At 40.5% G+C, this 22,290-nt stretch overlaps 3 protein-coding genes and 1 long non-coding RNA gene across 7 annotated transcripts in view; 2 read left to right on the forward strand and 2 right to left on the reverse strand.

The window, feature by feature from the left end:
• Window positions 1-2,789, forward strand: part of LOC145437538 (coiled-coil domain-containing protein 150-like) — a 41,695-nt gene extending 38,906 nt beyond the window's left edge. The window contains exons 22-23 of the mRNA XM_080314802.1: window positions 369-452; window positions 2,620-2,789. Coding sequence (XP_080170928.1) covers window positions 369-452; window positions 2,620-2,664 — 129 coding nt within the window. The 3' untranslated portion in view covers window positions 2,665-2,789. The remainder of the gene's footprint in view (window positions 1-368; window positions 453-2,619) is intronic.
• Window positions 2,790-3,400: 611 nt separating this feature from the next.
• LOC145437526 (uncharacterized) lies at window positions 3,401-8,458 on the reverse strand. Of its 4 annotated transcripts, none has more exons than XR_013914679.1 (3): window positions 5,933-8,458; window positions 5,774-5,876; window positions 3,401-5,289 (listed from the first exon to the last, which is right to left on the reverse strand). XR_013914679.1 is itself a non-coding variant. In XM_080314790.1 (3 exons), the coding sequence occupies exons 1-3, from the start codon at window positions 6,033-6,035 to the stop codon at window positions 5,109-5,111; spliced, it is 360 nt and encodes a 119-aa protein (XP_080170916.1). In that variant the 5' UTR covers window positions 6,036-8,458; the 3' UTR covers window positions 3,401-5,108. The 4 variants fall into 4 exon arrangements, 1 of the variants encoding a protein (XP_080170916.1); XM_080314790.1 differs by having other exon boundaries at window positions 5,801-5,876; XR_013914678.1 differs by having other exon boundaries at window positions 5,774-8,458.
• A 4,355-nt stretch (window positions 8,459-12,813) lies between these two features.
• LOC145437527 (uncharacterized) lies at window positions 12,814-13,875 on the reverse strand. Its single transcript, XM_080314792.1, has one exon. The coding sequence runs from the start codon at window positions 13,825-13,827 to the stop codon at window positions 13,018-13,020; it is 810 nt and encodes a 269-aa protein (XP_080170918.1). The 5' UTR covers window positions 13,828-13,875; the 3' UTR covers window positions 12,814-13,017.
• Window positions 13,876-14,973: 1,098 nt separating this feature from the next.
• Window positions 14,974-17,701, forward strand: LOC145437528 (uncharacterized). Its single transcript, XR_013914680.1, has 2 exons — window positions 14,974-15,364; window positions 17,532-17,701. It is a non-coding gene; the product is annotated as an uncharacterized LOC145437528 (long non-coding RNA).
• Window positions 17,702-22,290: the final 4,589 nt, after the last annotated feature.

The raw sequence follows: 22,290 nt of genomic DNA on the forward strand, positions 1-22,290 counted from the left end.
TACAAAAATTCACTCGAGGCGAATCATTTTACGCATTTGTCAAAATGACTCAAGTACCCAAAAATCGTGACTTAAGTAACCAAAAAGTCGTGACTTAAGTCGACTCATGACACGTGTCATCATTACAACCCTGGTTTAAACACGTAGGTTTAACGTTACGACCAGTAAAATATCGCTAATTACTCTTCAGATACCACTTACTATTATGTCATAACAGTGACAAGCCTTCAACCTTTTACATTTTGCATTAATATTCAAGTATTTCTTTGGTATTGGACGCGGACTGGCGGTTTAGAACCACTGCTTTAAAGCAGAAAGCACAGATAACCTACTACGTCGATTGTACGATTGAATATTTAAAACTTCAGGAAGCGCAAGCTTGGTTCACACAGAAATTCGAAACCCTCCAAGCCGAGCTCAACAGAAGCAAAGGAGCCAGCAGACGCGACCGGGTAACCTTTCCTGCTACTTTTGAGACCTTAAACTGTTTTTTGTGATGGTATCTACTTCGCTACAATGACCCGTCGATCCAGTTTATGTTAAACAGATATACAGGGTCACCGAATTGCCAATTAACGTATCTCCGGGTTGTTTCCTTTTAAATATCGATCAGATTGTATGACGAAATGACTAATGACTAGTAGGATTTTTTGACTAAAAAACCTGAAGATTTCGACATAAAAAATTAAAATTTTGACATTTTTTGACGTTAAAAAACTTCATTTTGACCAAATTCTGCCCGCATGTGTGTAAATTAGGCGTTTTCACACATAATGTTAGAATTACACTACTTATCTTTCATCTCTGGTTGGAACTGTCTGTCCATATGAAGTCGTTCGGCCTTGAAAACTTTTTGATTTAGAAGCTGACAAATTTCTACAAGGAAAAAACTTTATTTTAACGAAATCTGAACCTAATAACCCATATTTTGGTAGGTTGTCTAGCTTGATACTCGAGCAATAGTCAGCTAACATATGTAAGCTCCAATCTACTCTGGTATCTTACCCCCATCATCTTCCGATGTTGGGGGACATTATCTCCTTGCCCATCTCTGACTATGTCAAGGTTTCCAGGGAAATTATTGAGATATTTTAGCTTTTTTGAATGTCTGCTGTCTGACATAAACATATGGCAGTGACACATGTGTATCAGGGTTACAGGTGCATTATGCATCCTTGTTGTCTGGCCATGAAGAAAACACAATATTTCAAAGCTGACACATATCCAATCGTGCTCGTTATATTGCAACAATTCTGTATTATTCACGAATACTAACTGAGTGTGCAATTGTTAATGCACCTAAGACGTTGCCATTTTGGAGGATGCCACACTTTAGGGTCCTTTTTGAGCTACCTATAGGCATTTGCCATTCACTTGAGTAATGTAAATCGGGATTCCTAACTCCTCCAGTAATCCATAGCAACAGTATCATGCCAATGCCAGTAACACGGCAATACACAAAGCTACCGAAAGTAGGCCTACGAAGGAAAGGCTGTTTCTCCTGATCGAAAGTGAGATACCTTCTCTACCTTGCCAAGTAATCTTTTCTCACTTCGTAAGGATGTTAAAAGTTCCGACGATTTCTATTCCAAGTCCCAAAGCTTATGTCAGATCAATAACTCATGTTGATGGACTACTCTACGTTCTGAATCCTCTTCGATTTCAAAATCTTCATCATTACGCCTGCTATCCCTAAGATCTTCATCTTGATCCAAATTATCGAGCATATAGAAGTTTCAAGTTACACTGGATAAGCTGAATGGGGCATTGGACCTATAGCTGGTGGTAAATGTAATGTTTATTTTTCTTGCCATATCCTGCAGTTTTCATCAAATATGTGTTGAATAGTATATTCATATTGAAATGGACCCGAATATTTTCGGCTGACACTCGTCAGGGGTGATCGTCAGCAACTAATAGAGAATTGGAAAGAACATTGTATATCAACAATCGTATCACAAAATATGACGTCATGTGATACGATTGTTGATATACAATGTTTTAACTAGTAGAGAATTCGAAAGAACATTGTATATCAACAATCGTATCACAAAATATGACGTCATGTGATACGATTGTTGGTATACAATGTTCTTTCCAATTCTCTACTAGTTGCTGACGATTACCCCTGACGAGTGTCAGCCGAAAATATTCGGGTTCATTTCAATATGAATATACTATTCAATTGTATATTGAAATTCTGTGCCTCCAAGAAGCTCTTCAAATAGGTGTGCCAAATATCCTCGGATGATTGCATCCTCTAATCAAAAATGGGTGAAAGCATCGGCCGAGATCGATACCAGTACCTTTTTTCTTGATAATTCAATCGAGACTTTGGCTATATAACTTATTACGTGGTAAAAGTGTGGATTTTTATGTGGTATGGAAAACTAATATGGCGAAATTGGTGTAAATTTGCATATTTTGGGCACATGTCGTAGAGCAAAAACTTGATGTGATGGAAGAAAACCAGCGGCATTTTTTGGAATCAGCACGCCAAAATTAGCCTAAATCAAGTGCAAAATCAAAGTCAACAAATTTTTAGTTCCAAATTGTTGCCCAGTGTTATAGCCCTAAGGTTACTCGTGGGGTAATTCCACTCTTGTTGCGATACTGCAGGGGTCTGGCGGACACAAGAATTTGGAGCAAGACCACCAAAGATAGTCAGGCCTGCTTTTTAATATTTCCTTGAATCATGGTGAATGCCATACAGAAGTACAAGATTTACCTTTCATTTTTTGTGCAGTAGGGTATAGATTATTTCAAATATATATTTATGGTCATTGCAACCGGCATCTTGCTGGGATATTGTGAATAAGGTTGTAGGGGCGATTTTGGCTTGAAGATTCTGTCTTACTTCGACGCTTCTAATAGTTAACAGGCCAGCAGACGTTCTAGACTAGCAGACTCTGTACGACATGCTGAGGAATTCAGTTGGCCGGTGGAGATATCTTGTGTGATACAGGGATTGGACGATTAGAAGATGTTCAGCTTTTCCAGATTAAATTAGGATTACAGCTACAGTTTGTTTTCTGAATTGGTAATTTCACTAAAAACTTGGAAATTGAATTAAAAGATTTATTATACAACAGCAATAATTTCAGTTCACGTCAAATCAAGAGTTCATTCTCGACAGCAATTGCAAATGTCTGTACACCGTGCTTGGTCCGTTTCGCACAATGATATATATACAATGATTGGAAACTGCCACGCCCCTTAACGCTATAAGATAGTTTCCCGGCGAAATCAGTCCGTCGCGGGATATGCTTGAGTACAGAAACGGGATTGCGTATGTCGACTGTGGTGGGGTGCTGCGATCGGCCTTGCTGGCATACTAATTCACTGATTTTCCCCAATCGGTTTAGTTTTTGTTGGTTTCTTGAGCATAGTGAGGCAGTGCTGCATAATAGGATGTAATACAACTTTTAACAATGCACATTTATCAAAGTACAGACTAGCTGCGAGGCATTTTAGCATCAGTTGCAACCATGCATGTACGACACAGCCTAAAGAATTTATAGATACTGTGGGTGAGCGTCAATATAGATGTGCAGAACCTGGAAGGATTGTTGAAAGAGGATTTGAAATTTTTCTGGCAGCATTTACGTCACCTGATTTTTTAAAAGAGAAGGGTTGATTACGATAATTGTGTGAGCAACTAAGTTGTTTTAGATAGTATATATTGTAATATTGTGAGGCCGAATTCACCAAGGGCCGAATTAACTGGCAACTATTGTACCAATATAGCGATTGTAACTTCATAATATAAAATCGGAACTAACCGAAAACTATCATTGTACTGATTGCTAAAATGCTAACATATTTAACTTTTTACTTGATCAGGCCGTTGAATCCACATCAATGATGAGAATCGGCATTGTTCCAAAGAATATACCATCGGCAAAACAATGCACTAGAACAGTGGTTCCCAACGTGGGCGATTTGGCGGTCTAGGGGGGCGAAAATGGACAAAGGAGGCGATGGGGGGGGGGGCGAAAATAGCGAAGGGGGCGATAGGGGGGCAATGATGAGTTAAAACGGCTATGTTGGAGTCAAGTCAGAGAAATAACCTTTTTTTTATTTTTAGTCATCCCACGAAAATTCAGTTGCAAAAGTGGAAAATTCGACATGGAACGGAAAAGTTGACCCTTTTTTCTTTTAGTCAACCCGCCGGTGATTACTGTTTGTTTACCGGTTTTTCGGTTCACAAAATTTGGGGGGCGATGATCGGCGTTGAGCTTAAAAAGGGGGCGATGAGTCGAAAAAGGTTGGGAACCACTGCACTAGAATGACATTTAGGATAATCACTCCATAGTTAGTATTGTTCACATCGACATGGCGTGATATGTCGTACTTCTCTCAATAGTTGAATCTTTCACACCGGGGTGTCCGAAAACATCTACCAATGCCCATTTATTCAAAATATACCTGGTAAACGTTTTGGCACTTCTGTGATATGAACTACCCGTTGTGAGGTGTTCCCCATGAATTGCCTGTAAACCTTGAAAATTAAGATGGAGTACTCGTTAAGATTGATAGCTGGAAGGATTGTACAAAATAGATGATTTATGCATTTGCGAGCAACATTCTATGGTGTCTTATTCATTGAAAGGTTAGGAAATGATTTTGTAACCTTCGTCATTGTATAGTGTGTACGTCTATGGTTTTTTATGTATAACCTTCATAACTTTTCGCCATTTGCATCACGCTTTATGACCTGAGCATGAGCATCAACTTGCATTGTATGTGCTGCTACCCAGGTTATTTTTCCAGCAATGTAACTCCACAATCATCCAATGCAAAATCTCTCTTGAATATGCACATTGCTCATATATATTGCATGTGCGGCAGTACGGAAAATACTTGACGGATTGAATAAATAACTTGATTTCAATTGGAGTTGACTGGCAAAACTGTGACAAACAAATTCCCATTCTGTAAATCTCTAATGCATAAATTTTTTACAGGATCGTTAACATGTTTTTATAAATTATAGTCCATTCTAACTTTCAAGAAAAGATTGTTCGTGTATTGAAACAGCCGCAAAGCAACCCAAAGCCGCGAGGAAATTGAAAAGGATTCAGGGATCTTAATAAAAGTGCAAATCATTATCTTGTGGGATTTCGGCACGCCAGGCCGTCCATGAGAAGCAACCATGTCATGTTCCACTTTACTTCAGACATTGAGATATTTCCAAAGATTGTAGTCAAAATGAATAATACTTTGACGAATGGTGCCGGATTGGATTGATACTCATTGGATCGATTGATGCAGAGAAAAATAGTCTTGCTGAAAGAAAATTCATATTATTCGAGTACGAGAGGTGAAGAGATGGACACTACAATGCAACCTGTGGATAATTTCGTGTGCCTTGTGAATATGACAACCAAGTTCAGCTACAACTGCCATTTAAAGCCATATTGCATTCCAGATAATATTGCTTCACTTGTGTACAATTATGCATTTATTAGTGAGTTTTATACTCCAATAAATGATTAAGCTGTAAATAAAGCAACGAAAGACTTAACCGAAACTTGCACTTGCCACTACCTTCAACTCCAGTGAGTTGATACAGAAGTCTTTGTCAGCATGAACTAAAGTCATGCGTGACGGTATGAGCCATAACCATACAACTTGTACTAGCTGGAAAAAGATATGCCGCTACTGCAAAACTGGAGATATTCTTATGCCGCACAAACAGCAACGAAATTCGTGAGCAGGGAAGCTTATCAAGAGACAAGAAAACAACAACAATGATAAATTTGATACGGACATTTTTGCCAACCATCGAGCAGACTACCTCATTATCACCAAGAGATTGAGTCTTGATCCGTTATTGGAATCATTTTTATCCTGATCAGGAAATCTGGCCGCACCTGCGATATGGTAATTTTCAAAGAATAATTGATTTCTAAAGAGGCTTGAAACATACTAGTGTTCAAATGCCATGGTACTTGATGCTTGAATGCCCTCCGATGTTCAACGTCATGTGAGATCGCTGCTCTACCATCCAACTGCTGTCCTGTTATTGTCATTAAGAGAGGATAAGAAAGCTCGAAAAAATAACATTTGAGAATATATATTTTTGTTACGTGACAAGAAACATTGACGTTATCAACTACTAGGCACAGTTATTCGATTGTTCATAATAGCACAGCACAGTTTCACAAATTACAACAAAAATAGATGCAGACAGTACATTTATCGAATGGCTTAAACCAGGGCTGGCCAACCTTTTTGGCCTAAGGGCCACATTTGATTGACGAACTTTTGTGCAGGCCACTAACCGCGCTAAGCGCGAAAATTTTTTGAAGTTCGTAGATCAATAATATTGTCACTTGACTGTATTGCGGGCCTGCTGTATATCGCTGGGCCAAGTTTGCAAGGACTGGGCTATTCGGCGCATGGACATATCGATATCGAAAGCTGTGACCAACATGCGCCAATCATGTCCTGCCTAGGTTACATGGTCGACGGTCTTACTGCGAGCGCAAACGCAAGGTCGTATATGTTGAACGACACTTTGTCTCGTAATCGCGAATATAGTTAGACTCAAGCTGATACATTAGGTGTTCTTCCATTTTCACAAAAGGGCAACAATATTAAAAACAAGAAATCGAGTGGCAACATATTGCGCTAAGCTTGTAGAAATTTTTACCTTTGATAAATCTATCGCAAATTATTCTGCTTTATTGTAGTGTACGAAGATATACCAATATGTGAATGACTGATGGATCTGTCAATGCGTCGGAACTGATATTCTAGTCATCATATCTCAAGTATTGCGGCCAGACTAATCAAATTTTGGTTGGCCTTGCAAGCTTAAAATCTGTGCACTCCATTATATTAGAAATTTCGGAAATTACCTCGCGGGCCACTCAAAACCTTCTCGCGGGCCACGGGTTGGCCGGCCCTGGCTTAAACATAGGTATATCTGATATTGTAATTTGCATAAACAAGAAAATCCCTTTTTGCTACATATTCACTTGACTTAAATGCTTTCCGTTGACTAGGATTTTGGTTCTTGTTATTCTGAATTTAGATGACAACAAGTCTGACATGATAACAAAAGTTGTTTATGCAGTTTTTAAGTGTTATAGTAAATGAAATATCCATACCCTGTATAAAATTTTCAATGATATTATGGTGTTGGTATCCTCATTGAAATTTAGACACGACTAGTTTCAGAGCATTTAGGAGTCCATGAAGAGGTGAGGTATTTAAGCTGTTCAAAATCCTGCTTCTGTAATACCCATGCGATGACACATTGTTATGATGCTCGGATTCGATCAACTTCTTCCATGATCACCCCGACCGTTGAGGGCATAGATGGTGATGTGGAGATGGAGATTTGTTGAGTGAAGGGGATTGTTGGATAGTCTCTATCCCGTCCCATTCTTCGAAGTCACCATCTTGCAAGTCAACTATGACTGTAAGAATTGACAAACTGGACTGGACATGGACAACATCACAATTTAATGACTATACAAAGTATATGCTGTGAACAATCATTTATAGATCATTGGCTGTGCACAAGTCTATCAAACCTGACATGGACAGTGGCAGGAACTTTCTACCTATTGTGGGTCGCTCTTGCGCACACATACACTTATAAGATATACCATCATATCATGGTAAATTGTATCGTAGTTTGAAAAAGTAGGTTAAGACCAGGTTTTGCAGACGTTTCTTAGTCAATTGGATATTGAAATCTACTTGTTGAAGCAGAAAATGAACGGTCTGAAAAGTACTCGAGTAGTATGAAGAAATGAGTTAGACTTTACTTTGTATACATCTGTTAGTCAATTGTATACTGTATCTACAAGCTGCTGACGATTACTCCTGATATGTATCAAACAAAAATATTTTTATTCAATTGTATATATGAGCATTCGGATCACAAGATGAATCTCCGTAACAAAGGAATAATGACTATTATTACTTCAAAAACGTGATGCTTTTTGCGATATCCTCAAGTAGGTTTTGCCTACTTTCACAACTTCAGAAGGCCTGACTTCAGAGTCAGTTTTAGAACCTGCCTGAATTGACTTGAAAAAATTAGAAATGACTTCGTGACTTGATTAAAAATTTGCAATGACTTGAAGATAGTGACCTGATCCCAACTCTAGCTCGTACTATGAAGTATCCACCTTTATTTGATACTGCGAGACCACCTCCGATCATAGTGTTCATCACGTAGGCACACTGGTACATCAGTTTCGTCTGAATATTAAGCCATGCTACTGGTATTGGCCAAAACCTGTACAGTATGCACACATTTCACGTGCAAAATAGGTCTCGATAAAAAACTTTTCACTACATTAACGCCAGTTCCTGAAGAAAGATTGCTGGCGAACCGTTTGTTTACATCGATTTCATTCCTGTAGTGAAGCATGACTCGCGACGCGCTCAAACGCAGAGCTCACTGGAGTTTCCAATCATTGTATATATATCATTGGTTTCGCACTAAACAGTGTTCGTAACAAATGAAGTGAAGCATGAAATAAAAAAACACTAGAATCACATCAACGGAAGTTGGAGAAGCCTGCATCCAATGGGACTGGTTTGACATGTCTGGCGCAGCCTCGGGAGATGACGGAAATAAGCGACGGATAACAGCGTTACGCATGCATTTTCAGGAGCTGCCCGATTATCAAATTTCGGGGTTCGAGCGATGGAAACAGCAGCATAAATCCTTTGTACGGTTTTGGTATTCCGAGCAATGCCAACACGGAAGAGAATCGAATAGGCCAGGGGGCAATGTTTCATTTGCGCCGTGCAAATGCGCGGTGCTGACACGGCCTCTGCGCACAGAAAATCCGAAGCGATGACCCTTTTTTTAGTCGTTACGCACTGTTGTCCAAGGGTCTGCGCAGTTTGTTGGTGAGTGTGAGCAGACTCGTCAAAAGTTAGAGGGAACATGGCCAGGGGGGTTGGCGTAGTTGATTCATTGAGATTGTAATTGTCAGATATGCAGACTTTTAATAGCGACATGTCACGATATGTAACACATGACGAAGGCCTACGTCGCAATCTAGCGACCATTAAGCTATAAATAGTCTGGACGATTTACCGACCACGGGAATATCCATGTGTTTATCGTGAATTTTGTAGATATAATATAAATGTGACGCATTTCAACGTTGCAATGATAAGATTAGCAGTGCAAAGACGAGTCGGTTGATCATAAGGCTATGAAACAGTGCACTACCATACCCATCTACACTAGGGTCGCCATACGTCTGGAATTTCACTGTTTAAACTGCGTCCGGGAGAAATTTCTAAAATATGCCTGAATGTGCGGAATTTTGAAGGCTTGACATAGGCTCATAATTTTTTCGTAAATCAACATAATGACATTATTTTTGGGAAGATTTATGCAACATGAAATTATTCACCACCGGATATGGGGTGTTTATAAAGCTCCGTGTTTCGCACCGACACTGGGCATATGAATAATATTGTCGGTGTGACATGAACGTGACTTAACGATGTACAATTAAGCTCCCTGTATTTTCGAAGTCATATCCACCATCAGCTCTACCGCTAACTCTGATCATGCGGGCGGAGATCGGAATAATCTGTATAGTAATATATGGAAAAGCCAATATTATTGACAGAATTAATTAAAAAAATTTAACGACCGGATGTATATGAAAACCAGATGCATAGAGGAAGCCCCCTCCAGAAGTTGCATCGATTACGTAGTTTTGGTGGGCCCAAAATCATTGTTTATTTGGGCGAGATGGGGCTGAAAAATGTAGTTTCGGTCATGGAACCGGATCGTGACCACCTCAGGTCGATAAGCAAAACTTTGCTAGTGTGATGTCGTATTGACGGACAATGTACTCATACCTCATTTCGAAATCCACTAGTGGGCGCTAAAGAATGCCCGGAATTTGAGTCACAGAAATATGGTAACCCTAATCTATGCGCTATATACAGATACACATATAGCGAAAAGTATTAATACCATACGTCTTCTTTTAAGAGGATTTGTCCTCTTTTTATTACTTTTTTTACAGTGTACTCGGAGGACGCCCAAATGTCCTCTTTTTTGAGAATTTTGGTGAAATATAGAGCCACCGACTGAAATATATGAAATCAAGTAACCATAGCGAAAAGGTTTATCCCATCATTACCCATATCAGCTCAAAAACAGATTTTCGACTAGGTTTGACATGTATGTTTGCTACATATGGGAGTCGCGGTACCGATGAAACAGTGGTACCGAAAATACTTGAAAAATTATCTGTGATAATCTCAAGATTACAGAATAGTGTCCTGTATAGTGTAGACACAAGCAAATCTCACGACTCAGTGAAATTGGTCTACGTCACACTTTTCATTTGGCTGAAGGCAATTTGACGGCAATTTTTAACTGGTTTGCCGGGCATCAATCTTCAATCAGGTTTATTAATACTTTCATCGTTTCAAAACATCACAAGACTGCGATACAATGAAAAGATAGGAAGGTGTCGAAACAACTTGGAGTAGCCTTCAAGATCAGACACCCACCGTAGCCTAGGTGAAGTAAAGAAGAGGCATGCACTGCACACTGAATGAAAAGTAATGCAGAGAATATAAGACGCAAGCGACAAAATGAGGTGGCATGTGGCGGATGGAGAGGTCGATGTTAGGTCGTTGTCCGGTAATCCTGAAGGCTGCCTAACATCAAATTTGATAAAACGGGTATCCACCGAAAGCTGCCGCTGTACTGATTACGAAAATATAAATGTATTTCGTTCATAGCCCTGGAACCCCCAGAATCAGCCTCGAATTTTTCATCGTTATGGAGAGTGGCATAGTGACGCAATAATGCTGTCTGGCGAAACGAGAGCGGAGCGCAGGAGCAAATGAGTGGCTGCGCGGCTAGAGCGAGTGCTCAGCTGGCGTTGCGGCAATGGGCAATGAACTTGTGTTTCGGAGTGCAATTGCGTCGCGCAGAAACGTTGCGCTAATAATACTTTCTATAGTCGCTTCGGTAGAAGTGAGCACACAAATTACCAGCCTTTCCCTGACTTGTAAGGGTAGAACTGGGTCCACAGAATGCATTAGGGCCCCACGAATTTTCGCGCATTGTCATTCAACTTATAGAGATCTTTCCGTCTAGGTAGCTGTATCTATTGGATATGTCAGATTATTATTATATCGATTGACTTAGCCCGCCGTTTGTTGTGTAGGGCTCCGCCTCCGGAGACAAGTTGCGCTGTTGATGGAGGGTGTCGATACTTTCTAAATTCGCTTTGGCTAAGTGTGTGTACACATTACCAGCCTTTCCTTGACCTGTAAGGGTAGGGTTACCATATTTTGGAAATATGAAAAATGGTAAATTCTCCCGACTTTGTGATTGGTTGACTAAAAAAAATCCAACTCGGCTCCGGAAATTGACACTTTTCTTACATTCTCCGCTGTGGTTGACTAAAAAAAAATAAAAGGTCAACTTTCCGGCTCAGCTCCCGAAATAGTCGCCGGAGCGTTTCTTTACGTCAGTGCTGATCCTATGATATATATAATTGACTGTATCCCATTCGAATTTTACCCGTTATTTAAACAAAATTTTCATAAAAGAGGACATTTGGGCGTCCTCCGAGGACACTTTCAAAAAAAGTAAAAAAAAGAGGACAAATCCTCTTGATAGACGCCGTATTGTAACCCGATGTAAGGGTAGGAATTGGTCCGCGAATGCAGCAGGTAAAATGTTGATTAAATGTTTACAGCAGGAGTGTCGAACTAAACTGGCGTCGCGGTCCGGATTCAATCTCTTATCAGGTAGCTCGCGCCTTGCTGGTCGGACCAGTCAAATGATTCCAAAATGTTACCACCATATTCCTTACCTTTGTTTTTCACCGAAATACTCTAGTACCAAGCTTACACCTATAAAGCCCGTGTCAGGAATATGGGAGATTTAACTAAACGGTGACGTTAGCATTTGATTTATCATCTATCAATCACCAGTCGGATTTCTCCGAATGCCGGAGACACGTACTCTCGCCCCACAGCCATACTCATTTACTCCTGAGCTACGCTCTCGTTTCACTAGACAGCGTTGTTGCGTCACTATGCTACTCTCCATAACAATGAAAAAATCGAGGCTGATTGTGGGGGTTCCAGGGCCATGAGCGAAATAAAATTTATATTTTCGCAATCAGTACAGCGGCAGCTTTCGATGGATACCCGTTTTATCAAATTTGATTCCCGGCAAGTCAGTCAAAAATTACCGTCAAATTGCCTTTAGCCAAATGGAAAGTGTGATGCAGACCAATTTCACTGAGCCGTGAGATTTGCTTGTGTCCACACCACATATGACGCTATGATTACAGTACGCGAACTTGTCTACAATTGCATGCTGGCAGAATCTTTCCTCACATGCAAAAAAAATCTACCTGCGTGAGTTATGGGGACTGTGACAGATGATTTATGTTTTGAGCGGTGTAAAATAAATTTGGATCGACGTATACATTTTTCTATATCACCTTCCACACTAACAACCCAGCTATAATTTTAATGTGAAGGGAAGGGCTAGTATCAGGGTATATATTGCCACATATTATTCAATTCAATACCAACTATTTTCAATTCAATTACAATATTTTTAGGTAGGATGGGAACCTATGGTATTATAGCCAAATCAAGCAAAATAGTTGGACCAACTAAGCACTTGACAGCAGAAACACGCCCTACATATATAGAGCCCGCAAATCATAGTTACCTGTGGTGTTTTATCGCTATAACTATAGGTATTTGAAAGTCAAAATGTCGATTTACGGGTGACCTTTCGAGGAAAGCGTATGTAGACGAAGACGAAACTGCTTGACAGCTTTCTAGGTTTTTATTAACTGAAATTCAGCTACAATCAACTTCACGGAACTAGGACATGCACTCGACAACACAGATATAAGCAACTGAGGTACGAAAGGAATGAACAGAGCAAAGTAAACTAATTACAGTAATCAGCACTTATACAATCACAACAATCACCACATTCACCCCCACCAAGAAAATAGGGACTAGCTTTTACGAGGTCACTTGCCCGTAACGTTCGGGAGCGCGCCTTATGCGCGTGGATCGACGCAGTGGAGGTTCCTCGACATCTGCGCTGCTACTGGGCTCCACTACTTCGTCGCGACGCGGAGGAAATGTTTTACTAGCAACGCCATCTTTTTCGCTGCTGGACGAGGTGGTAAGTTCATCGGATGACGGCTCCGTTGTATCGCAGACAGAGGAGAACTCTTTTTCCTTTCTTTCAAGCGCCTCAGAAGACTTTGTAGAAACAGGGTAGGGTGCGAGATCTTTAACGGAAACCGTTGATTCCACGCCGTTTCTGTAACGTATTACGGCGTATTTAGGGTTGGCATCCAATAGTTCTACCTCATTAACGAGGGGGTCGCCTTTGTTCCGCACAAAATTTCGCAGAAGTACGGTGCCGCCATGAAGAAGCCAGTCGGGGATGGAGTCGCCCAACATGGATCTCCTTTCAAACTTGAAGAACCTGTCATGAGGAGAACAATTAGTTGCCGTGCATAAGAGCGACCGGATGGAATGCAGAGCATCCGGCAAAACCGATTCCGAATGTCTCTCCGGCAATCTCCGACTTTCCAAAAGCAACTTGACGGATTTCCACAAAGTCTGATTAAGCCTCTCGCATTGCGAATTGCCTGTGGGGTGATAAGGAGTCGACTTGCTGGTGGCAATACGCTTGCGTGTCAAGAAATCGGTGATTTCCTTAGATAGAAATGAGGCACCCCTGTCACTGTGTACATATTCCGGTACACCGACAAGCGAAAACAAGGATGAGAGACAATTGACGACTGTTGACGACGTCATGTCGCGACAGGGATAAGCAAATGGGAAGCGACTGTACTCGTCAATAATAACAAGTAGGGGAGACCGGGGACAAATGTAACTAGGGGCAAATGTAACAATCGATCTCACCGCTAGTAGGATGGAGAAATCAGCTTGATATTTTAAGTGCGCATGCAGTAGTTATCTCTCCTATTATACCTGGAGTTCCGTTGAGCTACGATGCGAAACCCCGGAATAATTTGCAAAAAACGAAATTTTAGACCCTTGAGTAAAGTTTTTCTGGTCTGGAATAATTTGTCTGGACGAATAGTACCTCAAGTAGTTACCACGTAATATGTGTAGCTGGAACAATGTTACTATAGTCTACCGTGGTGATGGAAAGAGTAGGACTTGCATCGCCGGGAAGGTACCATACTGAGACATTAATCATGTTCGAGCGTGTCAGGGGCAATCGTAACACTCTGTTACTTTTGCCCCGTTACAATATGTTATCAATTCTGATTGTCTTTGTTCATATGTTGGTATTACCATTCATCTACTGCAGAATAATCTTGCAACAGCCAGAAGTTCACCAGAACAGATACTGCCTTGCGATACCAATTCTAACATGATCATCTGTCGAAAAGGCCATACAATAGTGCTGATGTGAATCTGACGGTTCGGTTATTTTCGTGATTCAACCACCCTTTCTCATGTTGATCGAATTTTGGTGTGTCGAACTTCAATAGTTATGTCTTAATTCTCGTCCTCTGACTTTGATCATGGCCCACTTACATTTTGATATTTGGTTGGGGGGTTGTGACTCGAGTCCAAGTCATCGTGTTCACTGTTCAGTGTTTTCTTCAATACGTTACAACCCACTTTTTTCAACTTTGCTCAAGTGATATAGAATGGCTCGCATTCATAATATCGTAATTTTCCTCAGTTTTAACAGTTTCTGGCCCTATTTCTCAAGTATCAGGACTGATAGACAAAATATCAATCATGTGGTTGTGACTTTCTTGCTATTCTAAGTTAAAATGAAACGTCTGTCTTGGCCGTCCTAATCTCGAGTCATATAAGTTGGTTCGAGCCATGCACAATGACTCGGGTACAAGTCGAGTCCATACAAAAATTCACTCGAGGCGAATCATTTTACGCATTTGTCAAAATGACTCAAGTACCCAAAAATCGTGACTTAAGTAACCAAAAAGTCGTGACTTAAGTCGACTCATGACACGTGTCATCATTACAACCCTGGTTTAAACACGTAGGTTTAACGTTACGACCAGTAAAATATCGCTAATTACTCTTCAGATACCACTTACTATTATGTCATAACAGTGACAAGCCTTCAACCTTTTACATTTTGCATTAATATTCAAGTATTTCTTTGGTATTGGACGCGGACTGGCGGTTTAGAACCACTGCTTTAAAGCAGAAAGCACAGATAACCTACTACGTCGATTGTACGATTGAATATTTAAAACTTCAGGAAGCGCAAGCTTGGTTCACACAGAAATTCGAAACCCTCCAAGCCGAGCTCAACAGAAGCAAAGGAGCCAGCAGACGCGACCGGGTAACCTTTCCTGCTACTTTTGAGACCTTAAACTGTTTTTTGTGATGGTATCTACTTCGCTACAATGACCCGTCGATCCAGTTTATGTTAAACAGATATACAGGGTCACCGAATTGCCAATTAACGTATCTCCGGGTTGTTTCCTTTTAAATATCGATCAGATTGTATGACGAAATGACTAATGACTAGTAGGATTTTTTGACTAAAAAACCTGAAGATTTCGACATAAAAAATTAAAATTTTGACATTTTTTGACGTTAAAAAACTTCATTTTGACCAAATTCTGCCCGCATGTGTGTAAATTAGGCGTTTTCACACATAATGTTAGAATTACACTACTTATCTTTCATCTCTGGTTGGAACTGTCTGTCCATATGAAGTCGTTCGGCCTTGAAAACTTTTTGATTTAGAAGCTGACAAATTTCTACAAGGAAAAAACTTTATTTTAACGAAATCTGAACCTAATAACCCATATTTTGGTAGGTTGTCTAGCTTGATACTCGAGCAATAGTCAGCTAACATATGTAAGCTCCAATCTACTCTGGTATCTTACCCCCATCATCTTCCGATGTTGGGGGACATTATCTCCTTGCCCATCTCTGACTATGTCAAGGTTTCCAGGGAAATTATTGAGATATTTTAGCTTTTTTGAATGTCTGCTGTCTGACATAAACATATGGCAGTGACACATGTGTATCAGGGTTACAGGTGCATTATGCATCCTTGTTGTCTGGCCATGAAGAAAACACAATATTTCAAAGCTGACACATATCCAATCGTGCTCGTTATATTGCAACAATTCTGTATTATTCACGAATACTAACTGAGTGTGCAATTGTTAATGCACCTAAGACGTTGCCATTTTGGAGGATGCCACACTTTAGGGTCCTTTTTGAGCTACCTATAGGCATTTGCCATTCACTTGAGTAATGTAAATCGGGATTCCTAACTCCTCCAGTAATCCATAGCAACAGTATCATGCCAATGCCAGTAACACGGCAATACACAAAGCTACCGAAAGTAGGCCTACGAAGGAAAGGCTGTTTCTCCTGATCGAAAGTGAGATACCTTCTCTACCTTGCCAAGTAATCTTTTCTCACTTCGTAAGGATGTTAAAAGTTCCGACGATTTCTATTCCAAGTCCCAAAGCTTATGTCAGATCAATAACTCATGTTGATGGACTACTCTACGTTCTGAATCCTCTTCGATTTCAAAATCTTCATCATTACGCCTGCTATCCCTAAGATCTTCATCTTGATCCAAATTATCGAGCATATAGAAGTTTCAAGTTACACTGGATAAGCTGAATGGGGCATTGGACCTATAGCTGGTGGTAAATGTAATGTTTATTTTTCTTGCCATATCCTGCAGTTTTCATCAAATATGTGTTGAATAGTATATTCATATTGAAATGGACCCGAATATTTTCGGCTGACACTCGTCAGGGGTGATCGTCAGCAACTAATAGAGAATTGGAAAGAACATTGTATATCAACAATCGTATCACAAAATATGACGTCATGTGATACGATTGTTGATATACAATGTTTTAACTAGTAGAGAATTCGAAAGAACATTGTATATCAACAATCGTATCACAAAATATGACGTCATGTGATACGATTGTTGGTATACAATGTTCTTTCCAATTCTCTACTAGTTGCTGACGATTACCCCTGACGAGTGTCAGCCGAAAATATTCGGGTTCATTTCAATATGAATATACTATTCAATTGTATATTGAAATTCTGTGCCTCCAAGAAGCTCTTCAAATAGGTGTGCCAAATATCCTCGGATGATTGCATCCTCTAATCAAAAATGGGTGAAAGCATCGGCCGAGATCGATACCAGTACCTTTTTTCTTGATAATTCAATCGAGACTTTGGCTATATAACTTATTACGTGGTAAAAGTGTGGATTTTTATGTGGTATGGAAAACTAATATGGCGAAATTGGTGTAAATTTGCATATTTTGGGCACATGTCGTAGAGCAAAAACTTGATGTGATGGAAGAAAACCAGCGGCATTTTTTGGAATCAGCACGCCAAAATTAGCCTAAATCAAGTGCAAAATCAAAGTCAACAAATTTTTAGTTCCAAATTGTTGCCCAGTGTTATAGCCCTAAGGTTACTCGTGGGGTAATTCCACTCTTGTTGCGATACTGCAGGGGTCTGGCGGACACAAGAATTTGGAGCAAGACCACCAAAGATAGTCAGGCCTGCTTTTTAATATTTCCTTGAATCATGGTGAATGCCATACAGAAGTACAAGATTTACCTTTCATTTTTTGTGCAGTAGGGTATAGATTATTTCAAATATATATTTATGGTCATTGCAACCGGCATCTTGCTGGGATATTGTGAATAAGGTTGTAGGGGCGATTTTGGCTTGAAGATTCTGTCTTACTTCGACGCTTCTAATAGTTAACAGGCCAGCAGACGTTCTAGACTAGCAGACTCTGTACGACATGCTGAGGAATTCAGTTGGCCGGTGGAGATATCTTGTGTGATACAGGGATTGGACGATTAGAAGATGTTCAGCTTTTCCAGATTAAATTAGGATTACAGCTACAGTTTGTTTTCTGAATTGGTAATTTCACTAAAAACTTGGAAATTGAATTAAAAGATTTATTATACAACAGCAATAATTTCAGTTCACGTCAAATCAAGAGTTCATTCTCGACAGCAATTGCAAATGTCTGTACACCGTGCTTGGTCCGTTTCGCACTAAACAGTGTTCGTAACAAATGAAGTGAAGCATGAAATAAAAAAACACTAGAATCACATCAACGGAAGTTGGAGAAGCCTGCATCCAATGGGACTGGTTTGACATGTCTGGCGCAGCCTCGGGAGATGACGGAAATAAGCGACGGATAACAGCGTTACGCATGCATTTTCAGGAGCTGCCCGATTATCAAATTTCGGGGTTCGAGCGATGGAAACAGCAGCATAAATCCTTTGTACGGTTTTGGTATTCCGAGCAATGCCAACACGGAAGAGAATCGAATAGGCCAGGGGGCAATGTTTCATTTGCGCCGTGCAAATGCGCGGTGCTGACACGGCCTCTGCGCACAGAAAATCCGAAGCGATGACCCTTTTTTTAGTCGTTACGCACTGTTGTCCAAGGGTCTGCGCAGTTTGTTGGTGAGTGTGAGCAGACTCGTCAAAAGTTAGAGGGAACATGGCCAGGGGGGTTGGCGTAGTTGATTCATTGAGATTGTAATTGTCAGATATGCAGACTTTTAATAGCGACATGTCACGATATGTAACACATGACGAAGGCCTACGTCGCAATCTAGCGACCATTAAGCTATAAATAGTCTGGACGATTTACCGACCACGGGAATATCCATGTGTTTATCGTGAATTTTGTAGATATAATATAAATGTGACGCATTTCAACGTTGCAATGATAAGATTAGCAGTGCAAAGACGAGTCGGTTGATCATAAGGCTATGAAACAGTGCACTACCATACCCATCTACACTAGGGTCGCCATACGTCTGGAATTTCACTGTTTAAACTGCGTCCGGGAGAAATTTCTAAAATATGCCTGAATGTGCGGAATTTTGAAGGCTTGACATAGGCTCATAATTTTTTCGTAAATCAACATAATGACATTATTTTTGGGAAGATTTATGCAACATGAAATTATTCACCACCGGATATGGGGTGTTTATAAAGCTCCGTGTTTCGCACCGACACTGGGCATATGAATAATATTGTCGGTGTGACATGAACGTGACTTAACGATGTACAATTAAGCTCCCTGTATTTTCGAAGTCATATCCACCATCAGCTCTACCGCTAACTCTGATCATGCGGGCGGAGATCGGAATAATCTGTATAGTAATATATGGAAAAGCCAATATTATTGACAGAATTAATTAAAAAAATTTAACGACCGGATGTATATGAAAACCAGATGCATAGAGGAAGCCCCCTCCAGAAGTTGCATCGATTACGTAGTTTTGGTGGGCCCAAAATCATTGTTTATTTGGGCGAGATGGGGCTGAAAAATGTAGTTTCGGTCATGGAACCGGATCGTGACCACCTCAGGTCGATAAGCAAAACTTTGCTAGTGTGATGTCGTATTGACGGACAATGTACTCATACCTCATTTCGAAATCCACTAGTGGGCGCTAAAGAATGCCCGGAATTTGAGTCACAGAAATATGGTAACCCTAATCTATGCGCTATATACAGATACACATATAGCGAAAAGTATTAATACCATACGTCTTCTTTTAAGAGGATTTGTCCTCTTTTTATTACTTTTTTTACAGTGTACTCGGAGGACGCCCAAATGTCCTCTTTTTTGAGAATTTTGGTGAAATATAGAGCCACCGACTGAAATATATGAAATCAAGTAACCATAGCGAAAAGGTTTATCCCATCATTACCCATATCAGCTCAAAAACAGATTTTCGACTAGGTTTGACATGTATGTTTGCTACATATGGGAGTCGCGGTACCGATGAAACAGTGGTACCGAAAATACTTGAAAAATTATCTGTGATAATCTCAAGATTACAGAATAGTGTCCTGTATAGTGTAGACACAAGCAAATCTCACGACTCAGTGAAATTGGTCTACGTCACACTTTTCATTTGGCTGAAGGCAATTTGACGGCAATTTTTAACTGGTTTGCCGGGCATCAATCTTCAATCAGGTTTATTAATACTTTCATCGTTTCAAAACATCACAAGACTGCGATACAATGAAAAGATAGGAAGGTGTCGAAACAACTTGGAGTAGCCTTCAAGATCAGACACCCACCGTAGCCTAGGTGAAGTAAAGAAGAGGCATGCACTGCACACTGAATGAAAAGTAATGCAGAGAATATAAGACGCAAGCGACAAAATGAGGTGGCATGTGGCGGATGGAGAGGTCGATGTTAGGTCGTTGTCCGGTAATCCTGAAGGCTGCCTAACATCAAATTTGATAAAACGGGTATCCACCGAAAGCTGCCGCTGTACTGATTACGAAAATATAAATGTATTTCGTTCATAGCCCTGGAACCCCCAGAATCAGCCTCGAATTTTTCATCGTTATGGAGAGTGGCATAGTGACGCAATAATGCTGTCTGGCGAAACGAGAGCGGAGCGCAGGAGCAAATGAGTGGCTGCGCGGCTAGAGCGAGTGCTCAGCTGGCGTTGCGGCAATGGGCAATGAACTTGTGTTTCGGAGTGCAATTGCGTCGCGCAGAAACGTTGCGCTAATAATACTTTCTATAGTCGCTTCGGTAGAAGTGAGCACACAAATTACCAGCCTTTCCCTGACTTGTAAGGGTAGAACTGGGTCCACAGAATGCATTAGGGCCCCACGAATTTTCGCGCATTGTCATTCAACTTATAGAGATCTTTCCGTCTAGGTAGCTGTATCTATTGGATATGTCAGATTATTATTATATCGATTGACTTAGCCCGCCGTTTGTTGTGTAGGGCTCCGCCTCCGGAGACAAGTTGCGCTGTTGATGGAGGGTGTCGATACTTTCTAAATTCGCTTTGGCTAAGTGTGTGTACACATTACCAGCCTTTCCTTGACCTGTAAGGGTAGGGTTACCATATTTTGGAAATATGAAAAATGGTAAATTCTCCCGACTTTGTGATTGGTTGACTAAAAAAAATCCAACTCGGCTCCGGAAATTGACACTTTTCTTACATTCTCCGCTGTGGTTGACTAAAAAAAAATAAAAGGTCAACTTTCCGGCTCAGCTCCCGAAATAGTCGCCGGAGCGTTTCTTTACGTCAGTGCTGATCCTATGATATATATAATTGACTGTATCCCATTCGAATTTTACCCGTTATTTAAACAAAATTTTCATAAAAGAGGACATTTGGGCGTCCTCCGAGGACACTTTCAAAAAAAGTAAAAAAAAGAGGACAAATCCTCTTGATAGACGCCGTATTGTAACCCGATGTAAGGGTAGGAATTGGTCCGCGAATGCAGCAGGTAAAATGTTGATTAAATGTTTACAGCAGGAGTGTCGAACTAAACTGGCGTCGCGGTCCGGATTCAATCTCTTATCAGGTAGCTCGCGCCTTGCTGGTCGGACCAGTCAAATGATTCCAAAATGTTACCACCATATTCCTTACCTTTGTTTTTCACCGAAATACTCTAGTACCAAGCTTACACCTATAAAGCCCGTGTCAGGAATATGGGAGATTTAACTAAACGGTGACGTTAGCATTTGATTTATCATCTATCAATCACCAGTCGGATTTCTCCGAATGCCGGAGACACGTACTCTCGCCCCACAGCCATACTCATTTACTCCTGAGCTACGCTCTCGTTTCACTAGACAGCGTTGTTGCGTCACTATGCTACTCTCCATAACAATGAAAAAATCGAGGCTGATTGTGGGGGTTCCAGGGCCATGAGCGAAATAAAATTTATATTTTCGCAATCAGTACAGCGGCAGCTTTCGATGGATACCCGTTTTATCAAATTTGATTCCCGGCAAGTCAGTCAAAAATTACCGTCAAATTGCCTTTAGCCAAATGGAAAGTGTGATGCAGACCAATTTCACTGAGCCGTGAGATTTGCTTGTGTCCACACCACATATGACGCTATGATTACAGTACGCGAACTTGTCTACAATTGCATGCTGGCAGAATCTTTCCTCACATGCAAAAAAAATCTACCTGCGTGAGTTATGGGGACTGTGACAGATGATTTATGTTTTGAGCGGTGTAAAATAAATTTGGATCGACGTATACATTTTTCTATATCACCTTCCACACTAACAACCCAGCTATAATTTTAATGTGAAGGGAAGGGCTAGTATCAGGGTATATATTGCCACATATTATTCAATTCAATACCAACTATTTTCAATTCAATTACAATATTTTTAGGTAGGATGGGAACCTATGGTATTATAGCCAAATCAAGCAAAATAGTTGGACCAACTAAGCACTTGACA

Source organism: Botryllus schlosseri, chromosome 4 (assembly GCF_051294905.1).
Source record: "Botryllus schlosseri isolate E-star chromosome 4, Bs_hap1, whole genome shotgun sequence".
Lineage (NCBI taxonomy): Eukaryota > Metazoa > Chordata > Ascidiacea > Stolidobranchia > Styelidae > Botryllus > Botryllus schlosseri.

Coding starts and splice junctions, on each gene's coding strand:
- LOC145437526 (XM_080314790.1), bottom strand. CDS start 6,035: ATGACAATAACAGGACAGCAGTTGGATGGTAGAGCAGCGATCTCACAT. Junction 5,877..5,932: donor ACCATGGCATTTGAACACTA/GTATGTTTCAAG, acceptor ACCATATCGCAG/GTGCGGCCAGATTTCCTGAT. Junction 5,290..5,800: donor AATCTCTTGGTGATAATGAG/GTAGTCTGCTCG, acceptor ATTTTCTTTCAG/CAAGACTATTTTTCTCTGCA.
- LOC145437527 (XM_080314792.1), bottom strand. CDS start 13,827: ATGACGTCGTCAACAGTCGTCAATTGTCTCTCATCCTTGTTTTCGCTT.